The sequence below is a fragment of the Capra hircus genome, chromosome 1 (genome assembly GCF_001704415.2).
Source record: "Capra hircus breed San Clemente chromosome 1, ASM170441v1, whole genome shotgun sequence".
Classification (NCBI taxonomy): domain Eukaryota; kingdom Metazoa; phylum Chordata; class Mammalia; order Artiodactyla; family Bovidae; genus Capra; species Capra hircus.
This window is the reverse complement of record NC_030808.1, coordinates 64006924-64018933: the sequence shown is the minus strand read 5'-3', so window position 1 is coordinate 64018933 and position 12010 is coordinate 64006924. Positions and strand designations below refer to the sequence as shown.

Below are 12010 nucleotides of genomic sequence, written 5' to 3'. Positions count from 1 at the left end.
ACTCCATCAAAAGTAATGAACTGATATAATCAACTCAAACTAAAGTTAGTCTTTGGGTTATACATAACTACTAATACTTATGGGAAGTTGAAAATTATATTTTATTATTCTTATTAAAGCTATGTATTAAAAATATAATTACACACAAACATGTAATGATATGTACTTACATTCTTGTTCTTTCTTCAGCTGACTTCCCTGTCCCTACTATAAATGATCTTGGAAATCCATCTCCTAATATCAGAAGGGTAATTTGCTCAACTTCTGGAGGTTTTCCAAGGCCTTACCTCTCCTGGTTGGAAAATGGAGAAGAATTAAATGCTACCAACACAACACTGTCCCAAGATCCTGAAACCAAGCTCTACACGATTAGCAGTGAACTGGATTTCAACATGACAAGCAATCACAGCTTCTTGTGTCTTGTCAAGTATGGAGACTTAACAGTGTCACAGACCTTCTACTGGCAAGAATGTAAGTGATTGTCCTGGGGACTTTCTGCTGTGTAGAATCTAAAAAGAAAATAACTCAGCCAGATACATTACACAATTATGCATATTGACTCTGATACTATTACTTGCAGTATTTTTTAGACATGCAAATAAAATAATAAAGAAGTGTTAGTATGACTTATTAAGGTCACTGTACAAGGTTTGACTATAATGGTACTAATTTTATTTTCTTTAATAAACATTCTAAAATTTAGATATCCAAGTAAGTTCTGTCAAGTCAACATCTTAGGAAGTTATTATAATAATATTGTTGTTATTGAAAGCACTAAAATTTGCCTTTCTTTGAAATTGCTCTCTAGGCTTTGGCACTTCCATTTTTTAAAAATTTTATTTTAATTGGAGGCTAATTACTTTACAATATTGCGGTGGTTTTTGTCAAACATTCACATGAATCAGCCATGGGTGTAGATGTGTTCCCCATCCTGACCCTCATGCATCGAACCTGGACTGGTGATCTAGTTTACATATGATAATATACATGTTTCAATGCTATTCTTTCAAATCATCCCACCCTCGCCTTCTCCCACAGAGTCCAAAAGTCTGTTCTTTACATCTGTGTCTCTTTTGCTGTCTTGCATATAGGGTCATCGTTACCATCTTTCTAAATTCCATATATATGCGTTAATATACTGTATTGGTGTTTTTCTTTCTGACTTATTTCACTCTGTATAATAGGTTCCAGTTTCATCCACCTTATTAGAACTGATTCAAATGCATTCTTTTTAATGGCTGAGTAATACTCCAGTGTGTATATGTACCACAGCTTTCTTATCCATTCGTCTGCTGATGGACATTTAGGTTGCTTCCATCTTCTTGCTATTGTGAACAGTGTTGCGATGAACATTGGGGTACACGTGTCTCTTTCTATGCTGGTTTCCTCGGTGTATATAACCCAGCAGTGGGAATGCTGGGTCATATGGCAGTTCTATTTCCAGTTTTTTAAGGAATCTCCACACTGTTCTCCATAGTGGCTGTACTAGTTTGCATTCCCACCAACAGTGTAAGAGGGCTCCCTTTTCTCCACACCCTCTCCAGCATTTATTGCTTGTAGACTTTTGGATAGCAGTCATTCTGACTGGCGTGAGATGGTACTTCATTGTGGTTTTGATTTGCATTTCTCTGATAATGAGTGATGTTGAGCATCTTTTCATGTGTTTGTTAGCCATCTGTATGTCTTCTTTGGAGAAATGTCTGTTTTGTTCTTTGGCCCATTTTTTGATTGGGTCGTTTATTTTTCTGGAATTGAGCTACAGGAGTTGCTTATATATTTTTGAGATTAATTCTTTGTCAGTTGCTTCATTTGCTATTATTTTCTCCTATTCTGAAGGTTATCTTTTCACCTTGCTTATAGTTTCCCTCATTGTGCAAAAGCTTTTAAGTTTAATTAGGTCCCATTTGTTTATTCTTGCTTTTATTTCCATTACTCTGGGAGGTGGGTCATAGAGGATCCTGCTATGATTTACATCAGAGAGTGTTTTGCCTATGTTTTCCTCTAGGAGTTTTATAGTTTCTGGTCTTACATTTAGATCTTTGTGTACGGTGTTAGAAAGTGTTCTAGTTTCATTCTTTTACAAGTGGTTGACCAGTTTTCCCAGCACCACTTGTTAAAGAGATTGTCTTTTCTCCATTGTGTATTCTTCCTCCTTTGTCGAAGATAAGGTGTCCATAGGTGCGTGGATTTATCTCTGGGCTTTCCATTTTGTTCCATTGATCTATGTTTCTCTTTGTGGCACTTTCATTTTGGGAGCCCCCTTCCCATGATGGTCCCATGATGTCAAATCATTGTCCTTTGAGGGCAAATGTGCTCTTTAAGAAATATTTGTTCATTCAGAACCAAGCCTGGCAAAGAAAGTGAATGACAAACTACTAGAGGACAATGCTTGAAAAGTGGTCATTTTTGACCAAAACCATGACCAAATATTTACCCTACATGTAGTAAACTTATAAAATTTTCTTTCCCCAAGAGATGAAATCATATGAAAATATAAAATGGAAAAAGTAGGGCTTACATAAATGTATGCATATTAAATCCACAATGGGTTATTACAGAAGAACTCACATACTTGAAATACATTTCTAGCGTATTTGACTGATTATATGCAGCATCACCAGGCCTCTGCCCACCCCCAACCCCACTTATAACAATTGTTTTGTGGCTGCACAGTAAAAAACAATACTTGTGTATAACATATTGATATTATATATAGTATATCTTATATCTTCCGCTTATCTTTGCTTGTAGTAGAGGAGATATTTTAGATGGTCTACTAGTTTATCGTAGGTAAGATTAACTCTAGGTCTTTCCATCTTGAGTGGGTTCTTTGTTTTCTGTAATGGGTAATGAGATAAAATTTGGGGCAAAAATTAGTTCAGATACTAACTAAATTTTGTTGAAACATGATACAAAATTAGTTCAGATATAAACCAAATTTTGTTGATATGATTTTATTAATAGTCCAAACTCATCTCTATCATATTTCATGTATCCTAAAAAAGCTTATAAAAATTAAGTTTGAATCATAAAGATAGTTTACTAATTCATCATTCTTGTCACTCTATTGATAAATTAATCAATTTTAGATCATCATGATTAAGGTAGAAGTTAATAAGTACAGTTTCAATTATATTTTGTTTTAGACATCATTTATATTTGGAATATGAATATGTATGATATTCTGAGGCAATGGTTAACAAAAATTTTCAGAAAAGGGCCAGATAGCAAATATTCTTTACAGGTCATAGTCTCTAGCAACAACTCAGTTCTGTTATAACATGAAAACAGCCATAGACAAGACATAAATGAAGGACATGGCTGTGTTCCAACAAAATTTTATTTAAAAAAATAGGTGGTAAGCCAGGTTTGGCCTACGCATGGTAGTTCATTAACTTAGAGGAAATAGAATGTAGTCCTTTAAATAAAAGGATGGGTCTATAATTTAAAGATGATTTAGACTGCCCAGCTTTATCATCTTTTCTCTAATTTGTCTTTTCTCCACTCTTCCTTCATGCTGAAGATGAGCAGTATCCCTTTTCAGAATAATGAAAAATACTGGCTCTTTGTCCTCTTTGGTCTACATTCACAATGACTCATGGAGACAGGATTAACTGTTTAATCATTCCTTCTTTCAATCTTTTTTTTTTTTTTAATTCAGGCTTCATTAAGTAGTTGTCACAAAGCAAGCATCTTGCTAGGTGCCAGTGTTGTCTTTATGGTCAGACAGCTTTCAATACTTCAACTGGGCTGCAAATGTCATTCAGAGTCAGAAGCAAATAAAGCATTTGTGGGGGTGTCAAGGGGTGACTGCATAAGCAGATGTAAATTAGTGTATATAGTGAAAGAAAGTGAAGTCGCTAAGTCATGTCCGGACTCTTTGCAACCCCGTGGACTGCAGCCTACCAGGCTCTTCCATCCATGGGATTTTCCAGGCAAGAGTACTAGAGTGGGTTGCCATTTCCTTCTCCAGAGGATCTTCCCGACCCAGGGATTGAACCCAGGTCTCCTGCATTGTAGGCAGACACTTTACCATCTGAGCCTCTAGGGGAGTCAAATTAGTGTATAGCTGATAGCAATTTTGAATGGATGTGAGCAAAGCTCTACTATTTAAATACCCACTCTTAACTCCAAATTTATTAATTAAGCAGACTGGGTCTGTGGCTCTTTTAGCCTGGGCCCACCTAATTTGTTAACCCTTGATGTACTGGAACGTATGGGGGGGTATGTGTGTGTGTGTATAAGGGGTGAATCAGGGAAACCTACTCAGGCTGTCTTATGAGCTATACGTGCAAATGTCCTCACACAACTATACACTTGGGATTTTGGGTCTTCCCTATGGAGTAGTGCCAGTTTCCTAATAGGCATCACGAGAGAGTGGGATTGCTGTTACTGATTCCTCCTTTCTCTTAAACACTTACCTTCTTCTAGGCTGAGTGAGGCTTGAGAATGCATGAGGAGTGACCTCTGAGAGGAAGCCTGTGAAACATCTAGACTCCCAGGATAACAGCAAGAGCTTCTTTGTTATTTTGGGTGTCATTTTGGTCTGCAGAGGCCAACCCTGGTAACCACTGGATGTCTCTATGCAATTGGGTGTTTTAGAGAAAAATACAAAAACAACTTACCCTAGTTTTCAAGTAGTGGGTGCTCTATGGTCAAATGTACATTTTATAATGATCACTGTGGCAGAATGTATAGGAATTACTAGTGCCTAGAACACCAGAGGCAAAGAAACCATAAAGGCTACTTGGTTGGAGATCAGAAAAACCTGAACTAATTATTGCAAGAGATTTGGAGAAAAGGAATCAGTTGCAGAGATAGTCTCAGTACAGAATAGAAAGTCGGTGGGAGCTACTGAGCAGTGAGCACGAAGGCAAGCCTTCCCTTGGTCACTGATGGTGTTGCCATTAACTGAAATGGGAGAATGCAGGTGGTAGATACACTTTAGAAAGAATACATATGCTGAGTTCACTTTTAATAGGCTGGCATCCAACCTCTAGTTAGCTGTTGGAAATACAAATTTGGGGCTCAGAAGTGAGATCAGAAATATGATATACAGACTTAGAAATCAGCTGGTGTTTCCGACCTTGGGTGTGGCTAAGATCACCCATGATTACCAGGGCTAGTGAGAGAATGGGACCACAGATGGAACCATGGGGACAAGCTAAAGAATAAAAAGAGGAAGAAGAGCTGATGAACAAAACTGAGTCACAACAAACAGAAATAGACGAATGTGGTGTCACAGAAGTCCCAGGAGGAAAAGTGTCAACGGGACCAAATGCTGATGAGAAGTCCAATAAGCTAAAGACCAAAATTTATCCCCAAGGTGTATAATCAGAAAAATGAGAATCAAGTACTTTGTATTGTATTAATATTTATTGTAAACATTAATTTTATAATATTAATATTGTATTAATACAATATTCTAAATATTGTATTAATATTTCCAGTATTGATAAATGTTTAATATTTATTGATGAGCCACTCCAGGGAAATCAGAGGAGGATGAGCTGCTAGTATTTCTTTAGTGTCTCTGCCCTTTCTCCAGATGTTGGTGCTAACTATTCCTTAAAGGAGTTGAAGAATAAATGGTGTAGCTGCTGCTCCTGAGTGGAATCAGGAGCACCTTTCTCCTCCCACACACATCCTTCCTCGTGTGCCCCCTCTTCTTTCTGGTTCCCTGTGTTCTACAGATGAGAGCGTTTGCAGAGCTCTCCTCCAGGATGATCCTACCTACCACCAAGCAATAGCCATGCTTGGTTCTTTGCTGGGTTTCTTAAGCTCTAGGCTGAATGATGAAAAATGTGTTACCTGAAAATGAATGCAAAGTGACTTCTGTAGTTTTAGGCAGCTATTGCGAGGTGTGTATGTGTATGTGTGTGTGTTAAAGAGGACACCCAAAAAGGGAGAAGGCATGACAGAGCTGGAGAAGGAAAATCTAGAAGGTACATCTAGAACACAACATCAACTATTAGTAGTAGTACATAGTAATATCAGCTGTAGAAATACTTCTGTTTATTTTTCTACTTTTATTTATTTTAAAAAATTTCTTATTAAGCTCTGATATTTATTTGGCCACAACACACAGCATGCACGATCTTAGTTCCCTGACCAGGGATTGAACCCATACCCCCAGCATTGGAAATGCAAAGTCTTAACCACTGGGCATCCAAGGGAGTCCCTAAAATAGCTTTTAAAGGCTCTCCTGAGAATCTTTTCTTTGTGCCAACTAAATTCAGTAAATGCAAACATTTAAATTTTCTTTTTCACATTCAATATCTATATCTGACATCTGATATTAGTTGCCATAAGTATGTGTCTGATTAGAGTTATGCAAGAAAAATGATAGAAGCTGCATTTTGGAGAGCTAACCAGGCAAAGAAGTGAAAAAGGCTTTACAGTTGTGTCATTATAAGGGGCATGAAGGGTATCTGAGCAATTGGAAACACATTAGAGCTGACACTGTTCTTTTCCCTCAACAGCAAAACCGACCCCTTCTGCTAATCAGCACCTGCCCTGGACCATTATTATCCCAGTCTCAGCATGTGGGATTTCTGTGATCATTGCAGTTATGCTAGCATGCCTGACCTGCAGTAAGTAATGTTGTATTCTGGTAATGATCTCAATTCTGGACACTCAACCTCTTATCAGTACAGGTCAGCATCTCTCTGAACTTTTAAGCCTATTTCATTCTTTTTGGAGCTAATATATGTAAACTTTAGTGTCTCCTTTACTTGTCTCAGCAAGTTCTGTTCATTCCCTGCACAGATATTTCTTGGATACCTACTATGTGCCTGGCACTCTACTAGGCACTGGAGTTACACAGATGAGAAATCACTGACCTCAAGCACATTCTAGCTTAGTCCGTTTATCTTCCCCCAACTCTGTATTTTCTTAGAGATACTGAGGCTTGCTAACTAAATTGATAACATTATCTGATGCAAAGTGATAGTCTAATCTTGATTTGGAATTGGAGGAAAGGCAAGAATGACAAGGTTTAGGGGCAAGAATCATTTTCATGGAGGAGGGTAAGATGCACTAATGAGATGTAGTTGAGTAATTATATCGCTACAGGTGATTTTACCAACTCTCAGTTCTTCAGAATTTATTTTTTGATGAAAGATCAGGAGTGGTTGAGGAAAGAAGAGATATTTGGCATATCTTTTTCCTATGAATCTAAATCTTTGGCCTTACACATATCCTATACTCAATCTCTATAATTAAATGAAGAGGAACTGCTAGGCCAGTGTTAAAGCTATAGTCACCGTGAAGGAACACCAAGCTTTCTTGAAGCAGAAATTTTATACACTGAGCAAATTGGAAAATCAACATCTGCTGACTTTTCCAACTTCCAGCACACAAAAAAATCAAGGCTCGAGGAAGTCACTAGAGACTCTGTTATGAACAACTTATGCCACGGGTAGGATAAAGAGGTCTGGTGGGCTCAGGGATGCTTCTAATATGTTTCCAGCCCTACCCCTCTAGTTTACAGTTTTTCATCCTTAGTACTGTTGACTTTGAGGGCTGGATAACTGTTTGTTCTGTGCGTTGCAATGTTTAGCAGCATCCCTGGCCTCCTCTCACTATATTACAATAGCACCTCTTGGCCCAGTTGTGACAACCAAAGATGTCTCAAAGCAGTGCACACGTCCCCAAGGGGCGGTGGTGGTGGAAACCTGGGGTTGAGAACCACTGCCATAGTTCTAAGCCAGCTGAAGTTTTGCCAAAATATATAGGTGTGATTTAAGGGAAGATTACCTATCTGGATTTTTATTGCTTGCGCTTGCCTTCAAGGAAATGCTGCAAGATGCAGACGGAGAAGGAGGAATGAGAACATGGAAATGCAAAGGTGGTCTGTCTCCATAAAGTCTGTGGAAGGATGAAACTGACCAAAACGCCTGGAGGTACCTTCTCTGCCAGTGTGGAATGTGTGAGATCTTGTGGCTTGCGAACACAGGGTTTTCTTCCTCTCAGGACCAAACCTAAGATCCTTTACCAACTACCACCTTCTCAAAATCTTCATTCAGAGTACTCTCAACAGGTGGTTGGCACATCTCTCCTTTCTCCTCACATAAAATTTGCTTAGTGTAACCTTTTCCTTTGTTGTGCCATTCTGCTATCTTAAAATGTTCCCCTCTTTCCAGTCAACTCAGTGTATTTTAGTATCTGTCAAACACATGTACTATTTCTAGGGTAACTCCTTATTCTCATCATTCCGTTTCCCCTGTATCCCTCAGCACTGGGACACAGAATGGGGTAGCTCTGTACTAATTCAGTAACATCTCATTGGTCTGTCTGCCTCTTACTAAGATAGTCATCCCACTGACCCAAGCATGGTGTCATTTTCATAAAGAATTACCTCTTTGGGTCATTTTCTCACTTAAAAACAGAAGAAACCCCAGTGTCTACAGGAAAGGCTTCAGAGCTTACTTTCCATATTCCAGTATCTCCTCAGTGTAAACATCCTCAGTTGTTTTGATCGTCCTTTACATGGCAGTTTCCAGGAGCACATGTGGACACACTAGTCAATAAATGGTGTCCAAGACTTTAGATTTGATCTGATTCTAAATATATGCTGCTAAGTTATTTCAGTCGTGTCCGACTCTGTGCGACCGCATAGACAGCAGCCCACCAGGCTCCCCCGTCCCTGGGATTCTCCAGGCAAGAACACTGGAGTGGGTTGCCATTTCCTTCTCCAATGCATGAAAGTGAAAAGTAAAAGGGAAGTCGCTCAGTCTTGTCCGACCCTTAGCATGGACTGCAGCCTACCAGGCTCCTCCATCCATGGGAATTTTCCAGGCAAGAGTACTGGAGTGGGGTGCCATTGCCTTCTCCTCTAAATATATATGATGGAGTAATTACTGTTCATCCAAGGATGTTAAGGGAGCCTAACACAGAATCAGCTTTTGTGAGTAACACTATTACAAGTGTTGATCGCTCTTTGTGACCCCATGGACTGTAGCCAGCCAAGTTCTTCTGTCCATGGGATTTTCCAGGCAAGAATACTGGAGTGGGTTGCCATTTCCTTCTCCAGGGGATCTTCCCAACCCAGGGACTGAGCCTGGGTCTCCTGCATTGCAAGCAGATTTTTTACCATCTGAGCCACCAGGGAAGCTCCAATTTTGGGCTTTGAGGGAGCCCAATTTGCACTATTCTATAATCCCCAGGTCTTTTAAGAGAAAGATTGGGACATTAGAATCCAAGAGACTGATATCAGGACCAGGATGGTTTACAGTCTCCATAAGCAGTTCAGTTTTGACTTGTGAAGGTTAGGGTAACAGCTTCATACAAAAATCAGACTCTGCAGAGTTACTTTTAAAAAGAAGAAAAAAAAATGAGATCTAACATCTAAGACTTACAGAGCAGGTTATGCTTTCAGTTCAGTTACTCAGTCGTGTCCAACTCTTTGTGACCCCATGGACTGCAGCACGCCAAGCTTCCCTGTCCATCACCAGCTCCCAGAACCTACTCAAACTCATGTCCATTGAGTCGGTGATGCCATCCAACCATCTCATCCTCTGTCATCCCCTTCTCCTCCTGCCTTCAATCTTTCCCAGTGTCAGGGTCTTTTCCAATGAGTCAGTTCTTCGAATCAGGTGACAAAAGTATTGGAGCTTAAGCTTTAGCATCAGTCCTTCCAATGAACACCCAGGACTGATCTCCTTTAGGATTGACTGGTTGGATCTCCTTGCACTCCAAGGGACTCTCAAGAGTCTTCTCCAACACCATAGTTCAAAAGCATCAACTCTCTGGCACTCAGTTTTCTTTATAGTCCAACTCTCACATCCATACATGACTACTGGGAAAACCATAGCTTTGACTGGACGGGCCTTTGTTGACAAAGTAATATCTCTGTTTTTTAATATGCTGTCTAGGTTGGTCATAGATTTTCTTCCAAGGAGCAAGTGTCTTAATTTCATGGCTGCAGTCACCATCTGCAGTGATTTTGGAGCCCCCCAAAATAAAGTCTCTGTTTCCAGTTTCCTCATCTATCTGCCATGAAGTGATGGGAGCAGATGCCATGATCTTAGTTTTCTTTACAAAAGCATTATTTCATCTTATAAAAATCTCTATGAGCAAGATCTGTTTTATGGAGAGAAACTCAAGCCTCCCAGACATTGAGTGATTTGCCTGAAGTCAGACAGATAAAGAGCAAAACCAGAACCCAAACTGGACATCAAGCTCAGGTTCCTTTCATGGCTCCATAGCAGCCTATGTGTATTTCCCCCACAGCAGTCTCTCAGCTTCCAATTCTGCTTTCTTTACAACTTACTCATTCCCCAGGATGCCGTTCCCAGGATATTCGCCTCAGTTCTGCAATTACCTTGCATTTCCCTGACTTTCCTTCCATCTTAAAAGTTTTGTGCTCAGTCAGCTGAAGGAAGCCATGAACCCAATCCCCTACACAAGTCTTCTGTGGCCTGCTGTCCAGTTCAAGCAGCTCTGCCTGTGACCTCTATAGTTGTGCTCTCTCAGGCACATCACTCTCCACCCTGGGTTTATTTTCATGTGTCTTACTTTACCAAATTGTAGGCTAACTAAGAAGAGTAAGCATGCCTGATACACCTTTGTTTGTCCCACACATATCCGAGTGAGCGCCTTTATCGATAATGTTTGGATGGTTGGTGACTGCTGGTGTATAATACTTCAGTATTTCCTGTAGCGAAATTCATCAGACCTGTCCTAAATTCTCTCATACTTTGGACCTGCCTTTATATCATTTAGCCATCAAGATCAGTATCTATAACAGTACCTCAAGCTGGGAATACCCTTGCAATAAAAAAATATAAAAATAATTTTAAATGTTTTCTTCAGGTTCTACCTCCATCTGAGATTGGCCTCCTCTTGGTGCTTCTGTGAACGGCCAGGATTATCCCACCTTGACCTTCCTGTATCTGTTCTCTAGGAGCCCCTTCACTCCAGTGGCTTTGCTGAAAGTGACTAGAGGAGTATGATGGGGACGAAGTAGTTCTGGTGACCTTGCCCAAGGATTTGGAAACATGGAACTCTTTAGGCCTGGAAGAGACATTAGTGAAAACCACTTGCTAATGACAAGGATCTCGAAGTCCTGTGTGGTGACCTGAATTATAAGGGTCAGGGCCAGAACCCGGATTCGGTGCTCTGGCTCTAGTGTCCTTTTCCTTCACGAATCGGGCTCTGTGCTACTGATTGGTTTGTGTGCATATACACACACGTATCCATCAAAGTGCTTCTGGAAACAGAATTTATTCAGTATCAGTTAGGTCCATCTCAAGAGACTTAGTGTGATGAAAGAATGGAGGATGTCATGCTGTCAAAAACCAATCTAATGTTCATGTATGGGAAGTCTGTTGTAAGCAGACCTAGAAGACAATGGGAATAGTACTGGTATTTAGCCAGGACATTATTTTCACTGTGTTCTCCTTTTTGGCTTTCCCACTTCTCAACCAGGTTCAGGAGAAAGTAGATCCATCTAAAACTGATTTCCTCTGACACAGAGGATGAATGACTTATACAGTAAGTCCCTTACATATGAACCCCCAAGTTGTGACTGCTACTGCTAAGTCACTTCAGTCGTGTCTGACTCTGTGCGACCCCAAAGACGGCAGCCCACCAGGCTCCCCCGTCCCTGGGATTCTCCAGGCAAGAACACTGGAGTGGGTTTCCATTTCCTTCTCCAATGCATGAAAGTGAAAAGTGAAAGTGAAGTCGCTCAGTCGTGTCTGACTCTTAGTGACCCCCATGGACTGCAGCCTACTAGTGTCCTCCGCCCATGGGAATTTTCCAGGCAAGAGTACAGGAGTGGGGTGCCATTGCCTTCTCCGCCAACTTGTGAACTGTTAACTAAAAATAAATTTTAATTCCTTTAAAAATCTTTGAAGTAACAAAATAGGTATTGTGCCAATTTTTAATTCAAAAGTGAACCTATGAGCTGTTTCATTTGTAGTTACTTTCTAGAACAAGTTATTGGTTAGATCATAAATTTTAGATAGAAAAAAAGTGTGTTTTGCACACTTACACAACTTTCTCT

General features: G+C 40.0%; 1 protein-coding gene across 1 annotated transcript in view; it reads left to right on the top strand.

The window, feature by feature from the left end:
- Positions 1–11598, top strand: part of CD80 (CD80 molecule) — a 28018-nt gene extending 16420 nt beyond the window's left edge. The window contains exons 4-7 of the mRNA XM_005674957.3: positions 190–471; positions 6483–6593; positions 7795–7904; positions 10816–11598. Of these exons, the coding sequence (XP_005675014.1) occupies positions 190–471; positions 6483–6593; positions 7795–7883 (482 nt within the window). The 3' untranslated portion in view covers positions 7884–7904; positions 10816–11598. The remainder of the gene's footprint in view (positions 1–189; positions 472–6482; positions 6594–7794; positions 7905–10815) is intronic.